This window comes from Ambystoma mexicanum, chromosome 3q (genome assembly GCF_040938575.1).
Source record: "Ambystoma mexicanum isolate Mex_15411 chromosome 3q, UKY_AmexF1_1, whole genome shotgun sequence".
NCBI lineage: Eukaryota > Metazoa > Chordata > Amphibia > Caudata > Ambystomatidae > Ambystoma > Ambystoma mexicanum.
In genome coordinates this window covers 23507030-23534404 of record NC_090926.1, presented here as the reverse complement: position 1 = coordinate 23534404, position 27375 = coordinate 23507030, and the positions used below count along the sequence as shown (strand labels likewise).

At 48.0% G+C, this 27375-nt stretch overlaps 1 protein-coding gene across 1 annotated transcript in view; it reads right to left on the bottom strand.

Annotated features, from left to right (window-relative positions):
* FAM227A (family with sequence similarity 227 member A) overlaps positions 1–27375 on the bottom strand; it is a 450054-nt gene that overhangs the window by 335282 nt on the left and 87397 nt on the right. Inside the window, exon 3 of the mRNA XM_069652969.1 lies at positions 20898–20983. Coding sequence (XP_069509070.1) covers positions 20898–20983 — 86 coding nt within the window. The remainder of the gene's footprint in view (positions 1–20897; positions 20984–27375) is intronic.

Genomic DNA, 27375 nt, shown 5'->3' with positions numbered 1-27375 from the left:
TAATTTCTTTCTTTCCAATATTGAAATACTGATAGAACGTTTGTTCACAGTATTTGAAGGACAGTGGCTCTTTCCTGCCTAATAGTCTTACACCGCAATGAGTGCCATAGATAGGCTATGCACGGAAGACGTTTTGACCTGTTTTCAATATAATATAGATGCAGGCCTTAGGCTCACTTCAGGGCTTATATTCTCTACACACAGATGTAAACGGTTTTGTCTGCAGAGTAATGATGGATGTAGCAAAAGAAATGCAATGTCTTCCGCAGTGAATGATTTCCTCGAGAGTGTCCACGCAAGTGCTCTTTTTGAGAGCAAGTGAGTATGGGCCTTTTTTCCCTACAGATGGTGACGTTAACACTACAGGTGTTGGGCCAGGTTTTTGGGGTGTCCACTTTGCCTCTTGGTGTTGGTCTGCTTATGTGGGGGAACTACTGCTGATACGCAGTGCTTCTTCCACTTAGAGGTGATTTTCCAGAATGTAAAGAAAACAGATATAAGCGAATTGGAAGCTCGCTAATACAATGTCATACGGGTTTGTTTCAGAACTGCAGACGAGACTGTTCAAGATTCCAAAGAATTGAACTATGCTAAGATTATGAAGCTGTATAGAACAATGACGTATCAGAAATAGTGAACCGAGCAACAAGGAAATCAGTGATAGTAACAAATGCTGAAGTCTTTATGTATGCTAATAGATTTTCGATTATGTATATAAGTCAAGTAGGATCAATTACGAACCCTGGATCATATCATCGGTGTACACTAACCCCTGAAGAAGTTACAGTGATTTATCACATTGCCTAATGGAACGAAACATGTAGGGCAGGCCTTTAACACTTCTGAGTCTTTCTTTTTTTAGAACAAGACTAGTTGTAGCCCCGTTTGGTTACTTGGTAAAACTACATTACTTGGTATGCATTGTACAAGAAGGGTTCCGATTTTTGAGCACTAGACATTTTATGTATGAATGTGTGGATGCAAGCAATTAAAATAGAGAGCTGATATTGTGTATGTGCATATTTTTACATGTTTGTCTACATTTGGAAGATAGGTTTTATACGTGTTGTGATTACACCTGTTGATATTCATGTTGGGTCTCTCACTTTTTGTACGACGATATTCTTTTACATTACATATTACATTGTATGTTGAATAACAAAGATTTGTTTACCAATAATGTGGTATTATATACGCAAGTGGGTTTGTTGTTTATAGATTAGTAGAATCCAGACCCTGCACTCAACCCTGGGGTCTCTTTGAGTGTGTGGTGAGTTGGTATGTAAATGGGCCAGTGTCTGTGCAATCTACAATTGGACTTGCACGTGTAGAACTGGACACAATAAACATACTTATCAGCTTACCTGGTGGTCTCCAGCTTGGTATTTTAGGAAGACCTCCCGGTCATTTCATATCCCCTACTACCCAATAGCTGACACGCTAATTGTGATGGCCTAAAGGCAAACACCTAATGTAGGCGATTCCCTCTGGGTTCTTCTATGTGGATCTCACTCGCTAACTCACCCTATACACCCACTCACACCCAAGTACCACCATCAACGACTAACCAAAACCTCCCTGTGCACACGCATTCTCCTCCATGCTCTTCCATTCTACCTCCATCCTGGTCTCTTTGTTCGCCTTTTCCTCCCTGGATCTCACCCGAACAACCGACACTGGCATGTCCTTTCTGCATTCTTTTATCCATCCCCTTGCTTTGTCAGCCATGTCAGCTGGTCTCCTGGGTATTATTTTTCTCCCTGGGCCAGGTTACAGGCAACAGAGAACATAAAAAGGGACTTAAGCCCCACTCACTTTTCATACGCTGGTCCACTGGCTCTAGGTAATGGCGGGCTGCTAAAATTATAGTCAATGTCAAAGTCTGTGTCTGTGTCGAGAGTGTCTGTATTGCTGGTCTGACAGGCACAGCACTCCCCTGCATTTCTGCTTGCTGTCGACAATCTCCCCAGTGAACTGTTTCTCATGGCAGTCGGCGCTGCAGTATGATAAAATTCTAGCAATGCTAATCTTGAAAAGCCTCTTCCTGTTGCTCTAGGGCCAAAAGCGACAAATTGAGAGGGGTGACTGAGGCTTTTAGTATGGTCTGTATAATGTTTGAGCACCCTCTTGACAACTAACAAATGGAACGTCCTTTCTTCTGGAGAGGATGGATTGGTGAAGAATGTTGGACAGGTTACTGGCTAATTTAAGTGAAACATTGAGGGTACCAAGGGCACTTAAATGGGATAAGTGTGAAGGCACACCATATCTATGTAGAAATGTAAACATGGTTCATAAACCGCCAGAGCTTGCATCTCACCAACCCTTCTGCCCAAAGTAATGGCCACATAAAAGGCTATTTTCAAAAATAGCATTTCATATTTGCGTGGGAATATTTTGTGGGAAAACCAAACAAACCGAAGTTACCTTACAAGTCTGGGACCCGTACCTAAAGGAGAGACCAAAGATAGAAGGGTCTGAGACCCTAAGTATAATCAGAAACAACAGGGGCTGGAGCCCTGTACGAGAAAGAAGCACAGTACATGAGAGAACAGGGACTTGTACACCAAGATCTTTCAAGTACTGCGAGTCTGGGACTCATACCCAAATCAAACACTGAAAACAGAGGGGTTTTAGAAACCTAGGACTCAGAAGGTGTTACACTTTTTGGAGAATTCATTGTGTTTTATATATGAATAAACTTAAAAGACATTTATCCTTTTGCAGGCTAGAGGAAAGGAGCAACTTCCTAATATTGGATTATTATTTTCTTGGACATTGTTTTGAATCTTTGGGAAGCCCGACTGGCTGAGAACATCTGTGTTGGCTTGAGGGGGCGTGGCTTGGCGGCCATGCGAGCGTGAGCTAGTCTTGGAGAGCTCCCACTCGATCCGGAGATAGATCCTGAAAAAAGGCCATAAGCAGAAGGAAAAAGATCGAATAAAAGCCGGGGAAGGCATTGAAAAAGCCAAGAGAACACGCAGAAGAAAGTTCGAGGAAAATCGGTGACTGGGAAGACTGAAACGGAGAGCGCGTGATACGCGGCACTGCCACGCAAAATGGCGAGCGCGCCTCACTCAAACGGCCGCTCACCTCTGAGAAGGAGGCAGGTGAAGGAGGAAGGAAGACAGGGCTCGGGGGTGCCGTCGGCAGACAACCAGCCCAGTGAAATCCACCGAGCCGCCCGGGAGATGCAGCGTGCTGGTCGCTGCAGGAGACGGACCAGCCGCCGTAGAAGGAAGGAGACCGAGATACGCGCCGCAACGCTGTGCCAGGACAGACGGCAGAGGCGTGAACACCCACAGTCCGTAGCACAGGCCGTAGCAGAGCAGGAAGAGACAAGGCGGGCAGCGGGGTTCAAGGGGGCCCTGACAGTCAGCACGTTGTGCCTGAGAGGGGGCTGGTGGTGAGGACGCCGAGGGCTCCAGCCGGCAGGCGGGGACCCCAAGACGACCGGCGGACAACCAGCCCAGTAAGGACTGCCGAGTCGGCCTGGAGAGGCGGCGGACTGGCCGCTGCGGGAGACGGACCAGCCACCGCAGAGGGAAGGAGGCCGAAAGAGGCGCCGCAGCGCTGTGCCGGCGTAGGCAAACAGGGGCGCGAACGCCCACGGCCGCGGACGGCGGCCCGCAGCACAGCCCGTAGCCGAGAGGGAACAGCCCGGGTGGGCAGCGGTGGCAGCGGCGGAGCTCACGGGGGCCCCCCCTGACAGTAAGCACGGGTAACTGTGCCCGAACGGAGGCTGGCGGTGGGGACGCCGGGGGCTCCAGCCAGGCAAAAGGAGACCCCGAGCCCAGAAGACAAAGGGGGTGAACGGAGCGTTCGACCCCGATCTGGGGACCGTTGGACACAACGGGAGGGGGCCCCCTTGAAGAGGTGCCTAGGTTGACAGCGGGCGCAACGGATGGTGATACGGTTGGGACAAAGCCCCGCGTGCAGCCAGTTTCCGCCCCAATACACCGGGGCGGACGGCGATTGACGGCAGGGCCACACCAGAAGCCCAGAGAGGTTAGTCGAGCACCCGACCCCAAGCCCACTCTGGGGATCATAGGACATACGTGGGAGGACACAGCCCACTCAAAACAGTCTTAACAGAGACCCCTGAAAGGGCTGCGAACCACACAACTGGCTGGCCTACTTCCACACACACCTGCACGGAAGAAATAGCTAGGGGTACACCACCCCTCGGCAAGGAGGACAACAATTGATCCCCCGGTGTGGCCACGTGAGACAGCGGAGCTGCACGGGTGCGGCTACCGGGCACTATCGAGGAAAGACGGGGTGAGGCCACCTGTCAGAGAACGGTGCAAGAGGAAGGCCACAGTAAAGACCTCGGCCCAACACAACAACGATAAGCTATCACTACGAAATTGCAGCATAGACTTGCATGAGCAGGATCCACATACTGGCATACAGCAACTGAAACCAACATGCCAGATAAACCAAGAGGCGGCAGGGGGAGGCAGACGGTCATGGAGTCATTTGCCCGCAAGAATGAAGACCAGCAGCCCGAGGCAGCTGAAAATAGACACGGCAACGTCATATGCTACGCATGGAGAGATCAGAGAGGTGGAAGGAAGTATCCTGGAGGCCATAGAAGCACTGAAGACTTCGATAGAAGGCAAGCTGGATGCAGTAATCGTAGACGTGGGGCTCCTTCGGCAGGACACGAGAAACCTGGCGGAGAGAGTGACAACGGTGGAACAACAGGGACAGAGTAATACAGCGAATATGACCACCTCCCAATCACAAATGTCAGAGGCACTGGAACGCATCAGTACGCTAGAACGCAGAGCCGAGGACGCGGAAGGCAGGGCCAGGCGTAACAATGTACGCATAGTGGGGCTGCCGGAGGGGGAGGAAGGCAGAGATCCCACGGACTACATCGAGAACTTACTGATCCAAGAGGTGGGAGCCGGGACCCTGTCCCAGGGCTTCGTTGTGGAAAGGGCACACAGAGCATTAACTAAGAAACCACGCCCGGGGGCACCACCGAGGCCTATGATCGCAAAGATCATGAACTTTAAAGACAGGGAAAATATCCTGGCGTTCTCGAGAGACGGTGGAGTCATAACCTGGAATGGAGCCAGGATAACCATCTACCCAGACTACACGGCGCTCGTGCAAAGGCAGAGAGCTCAGTTCTGGCCGACCAAAGACCGCCTTCGGGCTGCGGGGGTGAAGTTCATGCTACTATACCCGGCTAAGCTCAAAGTGCTACATAACAGAAGGACACAGATCTTTGAGACCACAGCGGACGCCCAACTGTGGATGGACCAACAAGGGTTCCCGCAGCTGGAAGGGGGGAACAGATGGAACATAGAGGCACCCGGATGTGGCAGAGGGAGATTGAGAACGGGATGCAAGATCCAGGTGCCCGGCAAGACCGGGCGAGACAAAATCTGAGGAACACTGCAGTGGGCCGCAGGTTGCCACACCACCTCGCTGCAACTAATTTAAAGACAAAACGGGAAAAGAAAACACAGGGATACTCCCTGTGGAAACATGAAAGAGCAGGATAACCAACAGCTCAAGAGTTCAAAGGCCTAAATTAAAGAATTATACTGGGAGCACAAGACCTCTGGAACTGGACCGCCAAGACCCACAGTAGGAACCCCAAGCAGAGACAATGTTTATAGTGGCAGTTCTAAGGCACTATGCCGCGACAAGTACGCCTGAGGAAAAGAAGGCGGTACCTGGAGAGCGGTGTGGCCCGAGCAGGGGGAAGGAGGCTGGGCGTTTGTTGTTGTTGTTGTTTTTAGTTACAGTTGTTTGGAGGCTAAGTTTGCGGGGTGAAGGCACGAGGAAAAGAGGACATAGCAGACAAAGAAGCCACGGCGGAGGCACGGAAGGTGGGCACGTGGGGCAGACCCCGGGCGCCAGGGGTCAGCGAAGCACACTGAAGGGAAACGCTGATAAAAAACTGAATCCAAGAGCCGCAAGATTAGCTATACCCCGGGGAAACGCGGGGGAAGGAGGACGTGTGAGTCGCATAAAGTGCTACGGGAGGGATGCGGGACGTGGATCCCCGGAAGAGGCACACCAGGAGGACATGAAAGTGTATGGGCCCATGGGACGGAGAGGGCCACTAGCGCCTGCCCCCACAAGAACCGAGATTACCTAAATATCGTCACATGGAATGTTAGAGGGCTAAATGCATACGTCAAGAGGCTGAGGGTCTACACCTGGTTAAATAAAACGAGAGCCCTCATTGCAATGCTCAAGAGACGCACCTGACGGTCGAAAAACAAACCAAGGTAGCCAAGAAATGGGGAGGTCAGATGTACAGCTCAAGGTACTCTAACTATGCAAGGGGGGTGATGACCTGGATCGCTTCGAGTACCCCATTCCAGCTCATCAACCAGGTAAAGGACACTGAGGGTAGGGTCCTGATCATCCACGGAATGCTGGAAAACCGGGAGGTGTGCCTGGTGAACACCTATGCCCCCAATCATGACGCAACAGCCTTCTTTGAGTCACTCACGCCCCGGCTGGCCTCGTACAGGAACGCTACGATCATCTGGGCTGGAGACCACAATTGTACATTGGAACCCCGACTAGATAGGTCGGACGACAAGCATAAACGAGCAGCGCCACTGGCACGGATGTTACGGACGATACTGGACCAGCTGGAACTGGAAGACATCTGGAGGAAGGTACATGAGGGGGAAAGGGGATACACACATTACAGTGCTCCGCATGGGACATTCACGCGGATTGACTACCTTTTCACGGGCAGGGAAACACTAGGCGAATTCACTGGGGCACATATACATGCACGAACCCTGTCTGATCATGCCCCTCTGAGAGTCACATTGGCACATACACATAGAGGGGCCCCCACACCCACATGGAAACTAAGGGCAGAAGCACTGCTGGATGGGGAATTCCAGGAACATATCCAAAGCACGATAGAAGACTACTTTGAGCATAACTCGGGTAGCGTGGACAGCACGGTGACGATCTGGGAGGCCCGTAAGGTGATGGTCAGAGGTGCGGCGATGGGGAAGACTGGGGGACTCAGGAGGGAAACCCTAGCACAACTGGACGCGTTAGAAAGGAAGATTGAGAGGGCCGAGAAACGGGCGGGGGAGAATGGAGGAGAGCAGGACGATCTTACCACCCTGCGGCAACAGGGCACATTGACTTGGGAAAGACTAGGGCGTCTAGATTATGGGAAGTACATACAGAGGCTGCACGCAGAGGGGGATAAGCCCGGCAGGCTCCGGGCCTGGCTAACCGAACAGCAGACCAAGCGGGAACCAATAAATGCAATCCAGAATAGCCAAGGGGAGGTGGTAAGGTCCCAGGAGGGTATAAACGCGGTGTTCTCGCAATTTTACGAGAAGCTGTACACCAAAGTCCAAGAGGCGGCCGAGGGGGACCTGGAGGACGTCTTCGCGGAAATCAGGCTCCAGCAATTAACCGAGGAGCAGGCCAAAATGCTGGATGCTCCCCTCACCGTGGAGGAACTGGCGGAAGTATTCACCCAACTGCCGACAGGGAAGACCCCGGGGCCGGACGGGCTACCGGGGGAATTCTATAAGAGGTATAGAGACAGTTTAGCCCTTAGATTGCTAGAAACATTGGAGGAGGCATATGAGACGGGGAGGCTCCCGGATAGCATGTCAGAATCCATTATAGTACCAATACTTAAACCGGGGAAGCCACCCCTCGAGTGCGGGTCTTATAGACCAATTTCCCTGATAAACCAGGACTCCAAGATCCTGACAGCGGCACTAGCTAACCGGCTCAAAAGAGTGATACCCACCCTGATCCACACTGACCAGACAGGGTATGTACCTGAACGAAACACGACATGGAATCTCCGGAGACTCCATTACGTCATTGATAGGACCAACCAAGTAGAGGGGGAGTGCGCAGTAGCGTCACTAGATGCGATAAAATCATTTGATTTGGTGAGCTGGGACTGGCTTTTGGGAGCACTCGCCCACTTTGGGATAGGGCAGGGGTTCCTTCGTTGCATAAAGCTGCTCTAGAAAGACCCGAGAGCAAGGGTCAAGACAGGTAGGCTTGTCTCCGTGGAATGGAGCATAGGGCGAGGTACGAAACAAGGGTGCCCGCTGTCCCCAATGTTATATATTTTAGCTCTGGAGCCATTTGCGGCCTTCCTAAGAATGGATTATATGGATACGGGCATAGTGATTGACGGGGTGACACACCAGATATCGATTTACGCAGACGACATACTGCTCTACGTCCAGAACCCACGCTACCATCTGCGAGATTTACTTGAGGCACTAGGGGCATTCGGTAGACTATCGGGAATCACTGTTAACAAGGAGAAATCCTCACTGTTCCCCCTGGCGGGCCTGCGAAAAGTGCCACCAGATCAATTGCCGCACCTGGGCCTCACATGGACCCTGACCACCTTTAGATACCTGGGGGTGGACATTTACCATGATACCACGGACACACACATAGCCAACACGCAGGCAGCCCTGAACAAAATTGAGCACGCCATGCCGTTCTGGAAGACCCTACCACTGGGGATGATAGGTCGAGCGGCCTTATTGAAGAGGACGGTCCTGCCCCGGCTCCTATATTATTTTACCAATATTCCTTACAACATCCCGGGGGCTTTCTTTAAAAGCTTTCACACCTTGGCGAGGACCTTCCTGTGGGGAGGGGGGAGAAACAGGGTAGCACTGACTATACTACAGAGGAGCCACGAGTGGGGGGGCATCAAACTCCCAGACTTTTTGCATTACTACCTAGCGGCACAACTCAATTTGTGGTGAGATGGCTGGGGGAGGATATCTCCATAAACGCAATTCTTCTCCGACCAGCACTCAGGCAATATTACTTGAGAGAACTTCTGTGGATACCTGCTGCCCAGGCTAGAGCCCTTCCCAACATGGCCAGCTGGGCCGAATACTATGGGAAAGAGCCTGGAAGACTCAAGGCATGCAAGACCCCTGCTCGAGACAGATCACCTGTAGCAAGAAGGACAGTGGGTCGGATTTCAGTCCCTGGTGGAGGAACAGGATGTGCACAAGGGCCAGTTCATCCTGTATAACAGCTTAGTACAAGCAATAAAGAAGAGGTGGGAAACTCCGCCAGAGGCAGAGGCAGAGGATACTGGGGGTGCGCTGGATGCCTGTTATGACATTTCTGAAGGAGGACACACCGTGTCCAGGCTCTACGAGCAACTATTGGGTACCACTAATAAAAAGACACTGAACGTGCGGGCAAATTGGGAAGAGGAGCTTCAGCAGCCCTTCCAGGACGAAGAATGGAATAGAACCCTCCAATACACAAAAAAAGTTTCTAGGAATGCCAGGTTCAGAGAGCTGCAAATCTACATAGTGCACAGAGCATACCTAACTCCCAAAAGAATGACGAAGATGAGAAAAGGACAACCTCTCAGCTGCCCACGCTGTCAGGAAGAACAAGCAGACATGGTGCACATGTTCTGGTTGTGCCCAAAAATAACAGAGTTCTGGAATATGGTGAGGGATAAGGCGAGGACGGCGGGAATCCATATGCAAGCCTGGTCACCTAGGTCTTATATACTGGGCCTGTTCCCGAGGGGAGACAGGCAGATGACACACGTGGCAAAGATGAAAGACCTGATGACAATACTGGCCAAGCGCCGTATAGCAATGGCATGGAACACGAGTGAAGGACCCTCGGCAGAGGGCTGGCGGGCAGATCTACAAAAGTGGGCGATAGCTGAAACGACTGTCTGGACGAGAGCTACGCAGAGGGGAGAAGGCAACAGTGGAGCCAGAATACTGGCATGGAACACCCTGGTGCAGGACCTGTTCGGAGACGGGGTGGAAAACAACAAGAGTGACTCAGACGACTCGGAAAGAGGGCAGGCTGGCTCGCCCGTGCCCGGGGCGGAACATAGACCAGAGGAAATACAGCGACTGAGGAGGAGGAAGCCTGGCCGTGGCCGGGGCAAACAATGGACAATATAGACACAACTCCAAGGTGCCAATACACGTGTTCATGGACAAGGAGAGTCCACTCCCAGGGGAGGGAGGAGGGTGGTCGGGAAGATGGTTTCTCTGTTATGAACTTAATAACCTTTGGCGAGTGGCCCATGGCGATAATGGACCACGGACATAAGCTATTGCCTTCAACGGGAGGGGTGGAGTGGGGGGAGTTGGGAAATGTATTTTTCTTCTTGTTGTAAAACCAATAAAAAGAAGTTAAAAAAAAAGAATCTATGTTGCCTTGATGCACACTGTTTTCATTAGAGCGAGATCACCCGTACACCATTTTGTTAGTTCGTAGTATGAGGGACAGTGACTGGGACAGACTTTTGGCTTGTCGACTTCCTGAATGTTTTCACTTGTTTCTTTGAGGCAGCAAAATAGAGAGACGTTTTTTCCCAAAATTTCTTTTACTTTTACTTTAGTTTATTTGTAATGCGCATCCATGGACCCTAAGGCGTGAGGGCACAGACAGAGACCAAACAAAAACAAGAAACATAAAATGAGGGGGTAAACCGCTAGCAGAAAAAGCTGAAAACTAGGGGGAGCAGATTAAGACTCCGTGGCCTGGTCAATGGAATAGCAAGGTCTTAAGCTCTTTTTTGTAGAGGGGAAGGGAGGAGTGGCCTTGCAATGAAGACGGAAGCGAGTTCCATGTCAGGGGAGCAGCACTAAAGAAGGCTCCCATCTGTACCTTCCTAGTTCTACATCTCAGCAAGAAAAGATAGTTCCGATTCTACCATTAGGTTTTTCCCTAATATGATTTTGCAGGTAGGTGGGCATAATCCCCAATCTACATTTGAAGGTTACGACTGCAAGTCTAAAAGTAATACGTACTTTCACTGAGAGCCAGTGCAGTGACTGTCTGGCCTCTAATACGTGGGCACGGTGGGTAATCCCAATAACGACTAACTGCACCGTTTTGTACCACTTGGAGTCTGTTAATCGCTGCTTTGCTGACTCGTACAAGAAGGCTACTGCAATAGTCAATGTTCGCTCCTATTATTGCTTGTGCAATTGATTCTGCATTAGCTTGAGAGATGTACGGTCAGAGGTGAGCCAGTAGTTTGACGTAATAAATAGCTGTTGATACCATATTCCCCACGTGGGATTTCATGTTTAGCAGCTGATCAAGCATTACGCCAAGAATTTTTACTTTAGGTTGAGGTACGATAGTCACCTCCCCTAGTTGAAAATGTTTGTAGGTAGGATCAAGCTTAGCCAGAGTCACTGACGAGCCCACTGTCATGAGCTCCGTTTTCCCTCAATTTAATGCAAGGTTGTTGCGCATCATCCAGGTCTCATTGAATTTAAAAATTCAGTTAAGCTCAAGTTCGTCTTGAGAATGGGAGCCTGTAAGGGGGATAACACACAGTGTCATCCGCATAGTTGTAAAATAGGACTCCTTGCTGTTTCAGATGTGCAAAAAAAGGGGCCATAAAGATAGTAAATGCATGGGGAGGTGCTGGCTGTTACACTCACCTGGCTCGCACAGAGGCGTCGATCTGAACTGCACAGCTGTGGCCTCCACCAATGTGACGCGTAGTGCCGAGATGACAGACTGGACTGGCCCACCTAGCTTTGTTTGCTTGGCCCGTAAGAGTATTCTTCTGCAAATGGAGAAAGGGAATTTACCACCCGTGGAGTTGAGCGTTAACCCTCCCCCACTCCCGCTGTTCTCCCCACTGATCACCTTTGATGTCCCCTCTTATAGAAACACCTGATGGTTTGGAAAGATGAGCTCTCCATCCTGCATTGAGCGCAGGGGCGCGTTGATAACCAGCTGCTTCACTGGCTCGAAGGAATTGGTGAGTTCCAGAACAATATTGACTCTGAGATTCCCAGCAAAACGCCGTAAGTATGTAGTTCTTAAGAGTTCAAATGTCTGACTTTCACTCTTGTCCGATTCCTTGCAGGTTGCAGCTGCGAAGAGTTCCTTGTGGCAACCGGTAATATTCACGTAAGGATTTGTATTATCCAACACAGTTCGATAAAATAATGTCAATATGTAACCTGTTGCTTTCTCCCTTATTCAGGCGCCAAGAGAAAATATGAAGTCTCGGGGAATAATGCCTCCGGTGGTAAAATCAGGCAAGTCTATTGTGGCGAGGAGGTTTCCCCTTGTTCGTCCCTTTGTTTCACCTTGATGTCCTTTTGTTTCCCCTTAGGGGCCGGGGTTCGGCGAGGATGCAGTGGAAGGTGCGCCGACCCGTGAAGTGGAATAGTACCCCTGGTGGTAAATCAGGTAAGTCTATGGGGGGTAACTAATATTGCCTTGGCTCACCTTGCTGTTCTTGTCTTCCCCTTAGGTGCCGGAGTGAGGCGGGAGCATGCAGAAGGATGCAGTGGAATGTGAAGATGCTGCGAAGGCCGGTGAGTTCAGTGCGGCGCTGCTGCAGGCGAGGCGACGCGCATAAAATAACTTCTTTCTTCCAGCTCGAAGGCGTGATGGATCGGGAATTCAGGTAAGGATCAAAGGTATTGCTCTTTTTCTAACCTTTTCTCCTTCTCTCCCCTTTTTCTAGGAGCTTCGGACTCGAGGCTGGCGTGGCAGAAGACTGGATGCAGACGTGCAGGCACGGTGAGCGTTATGCTGCTGGATGCAGAATAACGTGAAGCGTGTGCTGCTCTTCGGGCGTGGTTTAAATAGCCTCCAAAGTAGTCCCAGGTAAGTATTCCGCCCCAGCCCCACCCGAGTAAAAAATAGTCTCTTAGGTAAAGTAGTCCCTTCCAAGCCTCCTTTGGCTTGGAACTCTGCAGCACGGTCTGCATCAGGTGAGTTTTAATATATGAGCTTGGCGCCTGTGGCGCCAGGACTGCACCCAAATAGCCCCTAGCAGGGGTTGTTGGGTTACCTTAGCATAACTTGATGCTTGCTTCCGGGTTGCTGGACTTGGTCTGGTTCCCCGGGGGTAGGCATCATGACAGCACTCCCCCCCAAGGCCCCTCCTAAAGTCATTCTTCCCTGTGGTTTCGGTTTGTCTGGGAAATTTCGGTGGAATTTTTTCACCAATCGGGGTGCATGAATGTGGTCACTAGGTTCCCATGATCTTTCCTGTGGTCTGTAACCTTTCCAGTCGATTAAATAAAAAGGTTTTGACTTTATCAGCTTGGAGTCCAGGATGTTCTTAACTTCAAATGCGGGTTCCCCGTCTAAAAGGATGGGGTCTGGTGGCTTGGTTAGTCTTGTCACTGGTTACACTGGCTTCAAAAGTGACATGAAAGACGGGGTGAATTTGCATATTAGCAGGTAAGTCCAACCTGACAGCCACTGGGTTGATAATGGCCTTAATAGAGTAAGGTCCCAAATATCTGGGGTTAAAGGTCCGTGTTCCCTTTAGAGGTATATGTTTTGTAGCTAACCATACTTGGTCCATTATCTGGTATTGTGGAGTATCACTTGTATGCTTATCAGCATCTTTCTTGTATTTTTCTTTCGCCTTTTTTAAATGTTCAGTTGCTTCATTAAAGGCTTGTGTAATCGTAGCGTGCAGATGGTACACTGCGGGCATTTCTAAGTGTTGGGGTGAGTCAAGGATTGTGGTTCGAGGATGGTGCCCATATAAGGTATAAAAGGGGCTTTGTCCAGTTCCAGAATGTACTGAATTATTGTATGCATATCCAAAGAATGTCTTTCCAATTACTCTCAGTCTGATGTAACATACAACACAGGTATTGTTCGAGAGTCTGGTTGGTCCTCTCCGTTTGACCATCGGTTTGAGGGTGGTGGCTGGTCGATAACCTCACATCGATTTGTGCCAATTGACAACTTTTTTCCAAAAATGTGAAATGAATTGAGTGCCCCCGTAAGAGACCAATACGGACGGAAATCCGTGTATGCGAACAATGTTTTCGAGGAACTCTTTGGCTAGGCTTTAAGCTGAAGGTAATCCCTTTAAATGAATAAAGTGGGCCATCTTGGAAAAAAGATCCACAATAACTAGAATGGTGTTAAATCCATTGCCTGGGGGTAGGTCAGTAATAAAGTCTAACGATAAGGTGTGCCATGGTGTAGGCGGAATGTCTAAAGGTTGTAAGAGTCCAGCTGGTTTTTTCTTTTGACTTTTGTTTTGGGCGCAAATGCCACAAGACATCACAAATGATTTAATATCCTTTCGCCAGGTGGGCCACCAGAATTGTCTCTTAATTTTAGCTTCAGTTTTTGCAATACCTGGCTGCCCCTCCATTAGGGTATCATGATAACGGGAAATGACTAGTTCTTGTAGTTCCTTATGTGGCAGAAATAGCCGCCCTTGCTAATAAGGCAGGTCATTGGAGACAGAGTATTCCGGGCCTTTCTTTACCCAGTCCTGCAGGGCTGTAGGATCAAAGAGTTGTTGGATCTTTACCTGAATGTCCTCTAGTGTCTGTAGAGTTGTCATGCCAAGAATCCTTTGTTCGGAAATTATAGGTACTGGTTCTGGGTTCACTTCTGCCTCTCCCATCCCTATTCGGGATAAGGCGTCTGCTTTACCATTCTTACAACCCGGTCGATAGGTTATCACGAAATCAAACTCGGCAAAGAACAATGCCCATCGGAGTTGGCTTGACGATTGGGCCTTGGCTGTCTTTAAATACTGTAAGTTCCGGTGATCGGTGATCACAGTAATGGTATGCCTGGCACCCAGAAGATAGTGCCGCCAAACCTTGAAGGCGGATGTAATGGCTAATAACTCCTTATCGGTAACTGCACAGTTTAACTCGGGTGCCGAGAACTTTCTGGACCAAAATGCTACTGGGTGAAGCTGGCCAGTTTCAGGGTCCTTTTGAGACAGGACAGCTCCCATGGCTAGACTGGATGCATCAGTTTCCACTACGTATGGAAGTTCAGGGCGCGGGTGCTTTAATACAGGTGCGGACGTGAATTTCGCTTTCAGCTCTTGGAAGGCATTTTCAGCTTCTTCAGTCCACATAAAGCGTTTATTTTTTCGCAAAGAGTGCTCTGATGGGATGTACAACATGTGAAAAATCCGGGATAAATCTGCGGTAGAAATTGGCAAAGCCAAGCATGCTTTGTACACCTTTAACTGAACTTGGTGATGGCCACTTAAGAATTGCGTCCACCTTTCGTGAGTCCATTCGGACTCCTCTTGGGGTCAGGATAAACCCAAGGAATTCAACTTCTGTGGCATGAAAAACGCATTTTTCCAGTTTTGCATATAGTTTGTGCTGGCGAAATTTCTCAAGGACTGCTCGGACATGCTTCACATGGTCAGATTCTGAAGAGGAGTATACTAGAATATCATCAATATATACGATAACACAAACGTCAATGAGTTCACGAAGGACATTGTTCATGAAGTATTGGAAGGCTGCTGGTGCATTGCACAACCTAAAAGGCATCACCTGGTATTCGAATAACCCATACTTAGTGCGAAACGCAGTCTTCCATTCATCGCCCTCTTTTACACGTACCACATGGTATGCCCCCCAGAGATCTAGTTTAGTGTATATGCAAGCGTCCTTCACTTGGTCTAGTAATTCAGGGATCAGAGGCAATGGGTATTGGTTCTTAATAGTTATCTGGTTCAATGCACGGTAGTCTATGCACGTTCTGAGGTCACTTTCCTTTTTGGGCACGAAGAACAAAGCTGAAGATGCAGGGGACTTGGATGGGCGAATGAAGCCATTAGCAAGGTACTGGTCTAGGTATTGTTGTAGGTGGAGGTTCTCAGGTTCCGTAAGGGTGTAGATCCTGCTACAAGGGGATTGTGCACCGGGTATGAGATCGATTTGACAATCGTACGATCTGTGAGGTGGTAAGGTGTTTGCCTGTTCTTTTTGGAAGACATCCTGGAATTCTTGGTATTCTGGAGGTAGTTGCACGACTGCTGTGGTTACTGGGGCCAGGCCTGTGTTCAGATTTTTCTTTGGGTAACAGGTTTGTGCACAATCCGGGAAGGTTATCCTCTTCTCTCGCCAATCAATACAAGGATTATGTGTTTCCAACCAAGGTATCCCCAGTATTATTTGGAACTGTGGGGCTTTGATTAGATCAAACACAATAGTCTCTCGATGCCCATCCTGACCCAATAGTGTCATCTCTGCGGTGGAATGAGTTACAGGCCCAGAGGCAATTTCAGTTCCATCAACTGTGTTGATGACATCTGTGGTGTTTTTTTCGGCAGAGAGGTAGATTCATCCTGGAAGCCAATTCGTAGTCCACATAGTTTCCTATGGCCCCGCTATCAATGTATGCCCTTACTGCGTGCATATGCAATGGCTGCCTTGGATCTACGAGGACCATTGGTATGATGAAATGCGAGGTCTGAGTATCCTTCTTCAAGCTCGGCAAGTGGACCTCTACGCTTGTCGGGTGGGGTCGTTTCCCGAGTCTGACTCCATATGGGTTTTATCAGCAGCTCCTACCACCTTCTTGGGTGGTTTTACTGGGCAATCCCGTAGAAAATGCCCAGAAGTTCCACAATATAGACACAATTGCATTTGCCGTTTCCTTTCTCTTTCCTTCTGGGTTAAGGGTCCTTTAACCCCTCCGATTTGCATGGGTTCTGAAGCATCTGCTCCTTTGTGGTTAGCGTGGGTCTTGACCAACACCCGATTCTCAAACTTGGCTCGATCAGGCTTTCTGTTCTGAAGTCTTTGATCTAACTGGACCACTAAGTCTATATATTCAGCGCAGTCTTGAGGTGGGTTCACGACTTGAGCCAAGACATCCTTGAGCTCTCCTCGAAGCCCACGATGAAATAACGTGATTCGTTTTACCTCAGGCCATCCAGTTTCCACTATCAACCTATTAAAGGTCGCGATGTAGGATAGAAGGTCCTGGTTACCTTGTTGTAGGGACAAAAGTTTGTTATCCAGGGCCTGTCCTTGGGAGTGCCGGGCAAATAGTCTTTCCATGCTCATTTGTAAGCCCTGAAAATCCCGAATAATTGGGTCATCCTGAGTAACTAGTGGAATTGACCAATCAGCTGCACTGCCGCTGAGATATGACAATACGAAGGCTACCTTGGCTTGATCGGGAAGGCTCCGGGTCTGCATAAAAAGTGCAAGCGGCATTGGTTCATAAACACAGCAAACCTTTTGGGATCTCTGGCAAAGCGTTCAGGCGGAGCTAATGGAATACTTCCTGGTAGGTTTATTTGCACAGGGTTACTCGATCACATAGGAGCTGGATTCCCCCCGGGGCCTGGTAGGGGTGCTTGTCCAGCCTGGCTTTGCAGTAGTTGACTAGCAAGGTCAACAGTTCGCTCCTTTGACAAAATCAGTTCTCTCCTAAGAGTATTGGTTTCTTGACGGGCAGAATGCACTTCAGCCCTCAGTTCCCCAAGTAATTGGGCCAATTGGTCAGTTTCTGAGGTATCCATAACGCCCGGGTGGGAATTTGTGGGTAGGCTTTGCGTTCTGTTACGCTCACCTGGCTCCCACAGGGGCGTCGATCTGAACTGGACAGCTGCGGCCTCCACCAATGTGAAGTGTAGTGCCGAGATGACGGACTGGACTGGCCCACCTAGCTTCGTTTGCTTGGCCCATAAGAATATTCTTCTGCAAATGGAGAAAGGGAATTAACCACCCGTGGAGTTGAGCGTTAACCCTCCCCCACTCCCACTGTTCTCCCGACTGATCACCTTTGATGTCCCCTCTTATAGTCTCACCTGATGGTTTGGAAAGATGAGCTCTCCATCCTGCATTGAGCGCAGGGGCGCGTTGATAACCAGTTGCTTCACTGGCTCGAAGGAATTGGTGAGTTCCAGAACAATATTGACTCTGAGATTCCCAGCAAAACGCCGTAAGTATGTAGTTCGTAAGAGTTCAAATGTCTGACTTTCACTCTTGTCCGATTCCTTGTAGGTTGCAGCTGCGAAGAGTTCCTCGTGGCAACCGGTAATATTCAGGTAAGGATTTGTATTATCCAACACAGTTCGATAAAATAATGTCAATATGTAACCTGTTGCTTTCTCCCTTATTCAGGCGCTGAGAGAAAATATGAAGTCTCGGGGAATAATGCCTCCGGCGGTAAAATCAGGTAAGTCTATTGTGGTGAGGAGGTTTCCCCTTGTTTGTCCCTTTGTTTCACCTTGCTGTCCTTTTGTTTCCCCTTAGGGGCCGGGGTTCGGCGTGGATGCAGTGGAAACTGCGCCGACCCGTGAAGTGGAATAGTACCCCCGGTGGTAAATCAGGTAAGTCTATGGGGGGTAACTAATATTGCCTCTGTGCATTCCCTTGGCTCACCTTGCTGTTCTGGTCTTCCCCTTAGGTGCCGGAGTGAGGCGGGAGCATGCAGAAGAATGCGGTGGAATGTGAAGATGCTGCCAAGGCCGGTGAGTTCAGCGCAGCGCTGCTGCAGGCGAGGCGACGCGCATAAAATAACTTTTTTCTTCCAGCTCGAAGGCGCGATGGATCGGGAATTCAGGTAAGGATCAAAGGTATTGCTCTTGTTCTAACCTTTTCTCCTCCTCTTCCATTTTTCTAGGAGCTCCGGACTCGAGGCGGGCGTGGCAGAAGACTGGATGCAGACTTGCAGGCACGGTGAGCGTTACGCTGCTGGATGCAGAATAACGCGAAGCGTGTGCTGCTTTTCGGGCGTGGTTTAAATAGCCTCCAAAGTAGTCCCAGGTAAGTATTCCTCCCCAGCCCCACCCAAGTAAAAAATAGTCCCTTAGGTAAAGTAGTCCCTTCCAAGCCTCCGTTGTCTTGTAGCTCTTGCAGCATGGTCTGCATCAGGTGAGTTTGCAGCATGGTCTGCATCAGGTAAGTTTTAATCTATGAGCCTGGCGCCTATGGCGCCAGGACTGACTCTCCATATGAGCCTGGCGCCATAGGCGCCAGGACTGCACCCACATAGCCCCTAGCAGGGGTTGTTGGGTTTGCTTGGCATAACTTGATGCCTGCTTCCGGGGTTGCTGGACTTGGTCTGGGCCCCCGGGGATAGGCATCATGACACTTGGTCCCTGCGGTACCCCATACTGGAGTGGGAGGGGCCATTGCTTCGTCAACACAAACCCTGCTTACCCTATTTGTCAAGAAGGAACCGACCCAGCGCACTGCGGAGGGAGAACAGTTTGCCACTTCCTCAAGTCGATCTGCAAGTATAGCATGATCGACCAGATTGAATGCTGTAGATTGGTCCAGAGAGATAAAAAGAGATGTAAGGCCTTTATCCATTCGACCCAATAGCCTGGACGAAACCCTGTCTAAATCTGGATTGAAGAGGGTTCAGGACGGGGAATTGGTTCAGATGCTGTACTATCTGAGTATAGGCGACACAGTCTAAAATTTTAAGGAGGAAGGGGGTATTCATTATGGGCCTGTAATTTAGTGGGTTATCTTGAGCCTGTCCAAGTTTATTCAGAATCAAAGGTATTGCTCTTGTTCTAACCTTTTCTCCTCCTCTTCCATTTTTCTAGGAGCTCCGGACTCGAGGCGGGCGTGGCAGAAGACTGGATGCAGACTTGCAGGCACGGTGAGCGTTACGCTGCTGGATGCAGAATAACGCGAAGCGTGTGCTGCTTTTCGGGCGTGGTTTAAATAGCCTCCAAAGTAGTCCCAGGTAAGTATTCCTCCCCAGCCCCACCCAAGTAAAAAATAGTCCCTTAGGTAAAGTAGTCCCTTCCAAGCCTCCGTTGTCTTGTAGCTCTTGCAGCATGGTCTGCATCAGGTGAGTTTGCAGCATGGTCTGCATCAGGTAAGTTTTAATCTATGAGCCTGGCGCCTATGGCGCCAGGACTGACTCTCCATATGAGCCTGGCGCCATAGGCGCCAGGACTGCACCCACATAGCCCCTAGCAGGGGTTGTTGGGTTTGCTTGGCATAACTTGATGCCTGCTTCCGGGGTTGCTGGACTTGGTCTGGGCCCCCGGGGATAGGCATCATGACACTTGGTCCCTGCGGTACCCCATACTGGAGTGGGAGGGGCCATTGCTTCGTCAACACAAACCCTGCTTACCCTATTTGTCAAGAAGGAACCGACCCAGCGCACTGCGGAGGGAGAACAGTTTGCCACTTCCTCAAGTCGATCTGCAAGTATAGCATGATCGACCAGATTGAATGCTGTAGATTGGTCCAGAGAGATAAAAAGAGATGTAAGGCCTTTATCCATTCGACCCAATAGCCTGGACGAAACCCTGTCTAAATCTGGATTGAAGAGGGTTCAGGACGGGGAATTGGTTCAGATGCTGTACTATCTGAGTATAGGCGACACAGTCTAAAATTTTAAGGAGGAAGGGGGTATTCATTATGGGCCTGTAATTTAGTGGGTTATCTTGAGCCTGTCCAAGTTTATTCAGAATGGGGGTAAATCCATGCATGCCTCAAGTCATCTGGTACGATAAACAAATCGAGGGAGGAGTTCTTGATCAATAAAAGTCTATACCCAACATTATGCCACCCTTGTGTCTGAGCCTTACTTCCGGTACCTCTGAAGGCCTAACGTGCAGCTGGAAATTACATGAATGGCATTGTGCAGCATTGTTGGGACATTACATGGTAGCTATGACCAATGCAGAAGAACAAATACCAAACACACTGCATGCACAACTTTTTCAGTGGTTTTCTGGTTTTAAGTGTCTGGTATGCAAGACAATGCATCACGCACCATCACATAAGATCTCACTCAAACATCTAGACCACATTGTTTAACTATGCAACTTGTACAAAAAAAAACAGTTAAAGCACTAACAGAGGCTGAAACAAGCAGCAACGACTTATACAGGCTCCCCTGTCTTGCAGTAGATCATATTCCAAAAACCACGAAAGATTGTTCCCTTTGTTCTACAGCACTGCATGTTAGATTACCTCTGCACATTTTACCCATGGGTGTGTCTCAAGCCCCTCAAACAATCTGAAGGCAAACCTCAAGACATCTTCTTGAAGGCACTTCTAGACTTTTCATGTACATGGTCCCTCATTAGAAGGGTGGCGATAGAACCCAGCTGTGCCGGTCAATATAATTATGATGTTGCTGTCACTTACCATGTCATCACTGTTGCATGCTCTCAACTGGAACTCCAGCTTGGCAATCTTCTCGTTTACTCTCCCCATGGAGCCAATGAGGAATGCTGAGGGAAAGAGTGGTTAAGGAGTCTGTGACAGGAGTACCAAGGGCCAAATATTGCATCACCTTTCAGGGGCACATGCCTATGGTAAATACACTGCCACTTAGATCGCACTGATTTGCTATCTACAATATTGCAATAGGTCTGTTTTAAAGCATCATATTCTAGAGATTGGAGGGTGTAGTTCGAACATCCCTGGGTCCCAAAATGCACTGCTTCATTGAGAGGTGTCCTTTTGTAAAACCTAAGAAGGTCCTAAAATGTGCAGGCTTAGGAATGGCTGGAACTAGCTTGATTTTCCAATATCCTCATCAGATAAAGTGGCAGCAAAGAGGCTTTAGACATAATTCCTGAGTTCCCTAGTTTTCCACCTCCGTTTGTTCTGGTAACCCAGATATCCCCATTGGTATCAGAAACATGCACTGAGAGACCTTTGTGGGTCAAAGTCTTCATGAACCAGGGCGCCCAGTCTACTAATGGGCCTCATTTGTTGAAGGAAAACCAAGAACAAGTTTCCAAACCTTGTGCCAGCCACTCCCCTGCAGCAGCTTTTCCAGAACGGCTTGCCTAGAGTCTCGGGATGAATTGTCTAGAACCAGTGTCCTGTATGCCTTAACACTGCCAAGAAAAATCATAATGGGGAATCCCATCCACCTAGGACGAGCAATCTCGTCCTTGGCACTTAAGGGGTTAAAGGTATAACACTCTCACACCAACACTAACCGCAACCCAAAGGAGGTGATCCTCAGCACCCCTTCTCCCTCCCCCCCAGAGAAAAGAGCCAATAGAAGATTGAGAATTCCAAGGAGGAGGCGCACTTTACGGTGAATGGCTTCCTGGAAGTGATAACCCCATATACAGTTTGAATTCCCAGATGCAACTGTACATGACTGGCTGGGTAAGCACTGTTAATAATGAAAAATAAATAATGACAAACATTTTCAGTGACTCCTGAATAACAACAAAAAAGTCCAATTTTTTAGTAAAAGTATATATGGGGGTGGGGTAAGGGATTAAAAGGGGTGGCTGTAGTTGGAGCGAGGGTAATAACCTGTAAAAACAGGTGGTTTGGTGGGTGGCACCCCAAATTAAAAAAGAGAACAAAAAATGTGTTTTTACGTTATTAAAGTGTCACTGAAAATGTATGTCGTTATTTTGGTTGTTGTTATAAACACATGGAACTGACTGGCCGTTGGTTTCAGAAAAGTATACCTGAAAGAGACTGCTAGGGAGAGTGAGTAAATCCACCCACACTACCAGAAATGTGATAGTTAAAGTACTAGTAATTTCAGATTTGAGAGCTAAAAGGAGGGTCAACCGCACCAGAGATGCTTTGGATCTTCAATGATGGCCAATCATGTGTCAATTGCCTTATATGCTATAGGGCGAGTCAGCCTAAAGAAGTTCCAGGCAGACTTCAGCTGTCCTACAATGTGATCCCCTCTAATTGTACTCCAGAACTGAACTGTGAAACTCTCATATTCATGAATGGTAGTTCACCATTATATCAGCTGATGAGGGCGATATGGTCCATGTGACAGAATATCACCTGTTAATGCGCACTCCACAGAGTATGGTTTCGTCTTGTGACAGAGTGAAGATGCTTTTTCTGCAAGAACATGTGATCTGACAAACACTATGCTCTGTAATTAAACGTTGGCGTCAAGTAGTTGCACCTTGGATGACGTTTGCCTCAATGAATAAGTTACGCACTCACTGCCATCGAATGTAGTGAATTTATTTAACTTCTGCAGAAAGGTGAAATTGAAACATTTCATATACAAACTTTCATTCAAATATAAAGGTGCACATGAGAACCTGTCTAACCTTTTTTCATGTTATCTTCCTTTATGAGCTCAATGGCACTGAGGGGAGAACTGATATCATGCAGTTGACTATTTGCACCCCTGGCCTTCGCAGCAGGGGGCAGAGAAAGTATTGAAAAACCACTAGGCATCAATGAGATTTTATAGGCCATGATGTTAAACCTCATTGGTTTTGCTAATGTTCAGTGGCATACTCAATCAGGTTCCGTGGATCCACGGAATCCGCCAACTGCCTCCCGCGCCCTGCAGTGCTATCTTCCCCCCACACTCCTGTTTCATTTTTTTTTTTTTTTAACCTATTTCTCAAACCCCTCCCCTGCCCCAATTACCTGATTGAAGCAGTGACGTTGCCGGCCGCCGCCACTTCACCGCCTCTCAGTTTGCCAGGCTGCCATGGTAAATGAAGAGGGGCTCCGTGTGGGGCCCTACCTTCTACAGCCATGGCGGCCATTTTAGCATAGGAATTTCATTAATTCATTGAGCGAGACACGCACCACGTCCCAATCAATGAAAATCCTTTTTTTTTTTTTTTAAACACCCCAGGTTACCGCTTTGGTAGCCCGGGGCGTTAATAGCATTAGCACACCGTTCCAAGGGCTGGAATGGGGGTAACGTCGCGGTGCCCTAATAGGCCAGAGGAAAGGGGTGCTAACACCATAATCATACTTGTAAGCAGTGTACTAGCACCCTATGAACTGGATGCTAGGAACATCTCAATGCTGTCGTATGACTAGGAACAATGCCATAGCCGCTTAAACAGAAATAAAGTCACAAAACTTGCCTCACACACATTGCTTCTCAAGGTGATATGAACATTTGGTTTGAAAGCGTTCACTATTCAGAACTGATACTAGATGGCCTCGGGAAGTCCTTTGCTCAAATTGATCAGCGTAACTCATTGCGCTTCTGTTGATGTCCGCCAAAATGCTATGTCCCCAATAATGCCATTTTATATGTCATTGTGAATCCCTTTTCTTCTAATATGTATGTGCTCATGGGCTTTGCAACGGGAGTGAACCCAGTTAAGCTGATCATGACTTCCCAGATCCGCTGAATTTTAAGGGTTTTGCTGCATTAAATCTGCGCACCTTAACTAAGGGTTTTTCAGTGAATTTCAAGGGTTTTCTTATGCAATATTTCTTTTACAGGCAGTGGCCAAAACTCTACCAGGCCTTCGCCCAAGTCCACTGTCCATGTTCCCCCAATATGTTTCTTTTGGACCCACTAGGTGGCCATGGCCACGGCCACTATACATGTCTTTCTGGACGATTCAGGCATGCCCACTGTGTATTTTAAAACACTACTGGGCCACTAGCCATGGTCTTTGCCTATGACCTTTGGCCCCGGCCTTTGGCCGTGGCCCCTTTACATGTTACCCCAGTAGCTTTCTTCCGGTCCCACTTCAGCCGTGGCCACTCTACATATTGCTCCAATAGGTTTCTTAAATGGCTACACTAGCCATGGCCACGACACTAGGTTTGTTTTGGGCACACTAGCCTTAGCTTTCCATATTGCAGCCTTTGACATGTTGCCTCAATAGTTTTTGTTGGGGCCCACTAGCCATGGCCAATGTCCACATGCTTTGGCTGTGTTTACTTTCCATATTGAATTATTTGGTTCCTTAAAGTAACCGAGTAGCCATATGCTTCGGCCACACCCATTATCCCCCCCCCCCGCTGTAGCTGTAAACTTCCACTTGTTTTGTATTAATCTCATTTTTTTATTCTCTTTTATCAAGAACAAGTTTTTTTCCCCATAACCGTGGTCATATTAGCGAGGTTATTTGTAAACGCCCCCAAATTACCATGGTCCCCTCCTATTGCCATGCTCCCCTCCCTTCCCTAGCCCTCTTCCATTCCCCAAACACTCATCATTTCGTATAATGCACTTTAATTCCCAATCCCGTTTTCTACTATAACTGCGGTTATCCCAGTATAACCCCAGTGATGCAAAACCATTCGAGCTCTGAACTTGGTTCCTAGTCCCCATCCTTTTTCCTCATCCAAATGGCATCTTTTCCACTTTTTGTTTTCAGCTAACCCCGGTTATACCGGTTATAATCACGGTTATCTCTTGCATCGAACAAAAAATTGGCGGCTCTTTCATTTCTGAAAGGGCTCTCTGCTGCAAAGCACCAAGGGAGATACGGCTATGATTTTGGGAGAAGGGGGCATCTCCTTCTCTGTCAAATAGTTTAGCAACTACTGGACGGAATAATACCAGACCCCACCTGGAAATCGAATCAACGTTTCGTGCCCAAGTTGTTTCATACCTGGTCCAATCCCGTCAAGCGGTTTTTGATGTGTGCTGGGCAGAAATGTTGACTTTTTCCTCTATGGGGAAATTAATGGGAGTAGGTCAAAAACAGCATTTTCTAACAAATGTTTCCCAAAATGTCTAGTCTGGGGGACCCATGATAAGCTTTTTGTTAGGAAAATATCAGTCAAATATGTCATGCAAGTCAAAAGTAATTAGGAATTCAATGTTCATATTTCCTTGATACTTACTATAGTGTGGTGACTGCAGCACTATAATATATTTATTTCACTGTGCATGGCCATTGGACACACATTTGGCATGAAATCCTGTGAATATTATTTGAACACACGCTCTCTTAATTACCTTAGCTATACACAAATGATCTCATGTATGATTGAGTTTTGGAAGACCAACAATGTTTTTCTGTTTGACAGCATTTTATTTTGTAAGCAATTACAAGGTACTGCCATGGGTACCATCTTCACTCCCGTACATGCTAACTGAACGATGGGTTGGTGGGAGGAATCCATAGTCTGGTCAGAAGAGAACATCAGGTATACAGAGAAGGTGGTACTTTGGCTGAGATTCATATATGATCTATTTGTAATTAGGAGCGGAAGTGAGGCTGAGTGGTATAATTTTGTGAGGAGGTTCTTTTTGGACATTGTAGTTGAACAAGGGGGTGCTTGTTTAAGGACATCCATACCTAGCAAATCTACAGGACTGAATTCACCTCTGCATGCCACTAGCTGCCATCTTAAAAGTCTGGTGTGAAGTATCCCTTATGGTGAATTCATTAGTTTGAGAACAAATTGTTCGACCATAGACTCTTATGATAGAGAGAGTAGAACAACAGCCTAGGGCTTTAGTCAACAAGCATATCCAAAGAGGGTCATATAGATAGCATGAATTAAAGTACGTGAAATGAACAGGGATACACTATTATCAACTAGTAATCTTAAAACAAGAGCAGACCTCGATAGGGAAGAAATCAGATGTATTCTCAGGTTTGATGAAGCTGTAAAAGCAATCAAAGGCACCTTTCGACAACACTGGCATATCCTTATGCTAGACAAAAGTGTGGCACCCTATTTGGGTAGACCTGCAAGCATATGTTTGTGATAAACTGTTTAAATGCGATTTTGCACTTCTATGTGCCAAACAACTATTTATCTGGATATCCGGCAGTAGGTATTGAGTACTTAATTAGGTAATTGTCCAGATGCACTATTGCATAGAGATACGTGTATGTGTTGTACATAAGCATTACTATATTCTAATGCAAGGATTCATTGTTTGCGCCCCTGTTTTGTAATGCGGAATGGTGCACTTGCACATCTGGCACTAGGCATTTCATTGATCAACTGGTTACATGCACCTTTAATGTACAAAGCTACTGCTGACAGGAGTCCTTTGCATCTCAAACGGATTTGTTGAATTGTACATCTCTACATTTTGCAGTGGACAAGCTTAGTGGCAAGTGGTTTTAATATAATATAATGCTCTCAGAATGCCAATCATAATGAATGCTCAGTGATGAAAATGATTTTGCATAACATTCACGCAGTGTGCATATACAATTATAGTGAAGGTTTTTCTCATTGTATAACCCAATTGATGAATTATGGTAACTGACATGACATCAAATGTTTTGTCCATGCTTACATCTACACAAATGTCCTTCTGGCATTAGTCACCCTGACTGGTTTGGCTAATACCCTTCCCTTTTCCTTCTGCACCGATAGACCAACAGTTCCAAGCCTTACGTTTTCTCTGGTTTCTCTTTAGGCTTTGACAATGTAGGTTTGTATCAACTACACATGTTTGTATCCCAGAATCTGAGTAGTGGTCTGTACAACCCTGGGGCTTCTCACCATTTCCCGCTGGACTTTGGCAATTCATGGTGAAAAGGGTATTGCCATGGTTTTGCCCCCTTTTGGCTTAGGTCTTGCTTGTGCGACTTAGCTTTCAATGGGACCTCCCCACTGGGTTTTATGAGTCTCTCACAACCTGAAAACCCAGTTCTAGAGTCTTTTAGCTTTAAAGAATGCCACTTTTGCTGGTTTCGGTATTCATAATATTCATCTGCACAGTTCTCGCTCATTCACGAGTGAAACAGTCTGCACGACACACGCGGCTCACATCGAAGCGCCCCAGAGTCATTCATATGCTGCAGAATCACTGGGTACGCTGCTCTCGTGTGCCCCGTTCAGGGCTCGCAGAACCGTTGTATGTGTGGCTTCTCTCGGTCAAGCAAGCACAATCCCTTGGATAGTCTTTGCATTCGCCATGCTGAACTGGAGCTGCCGT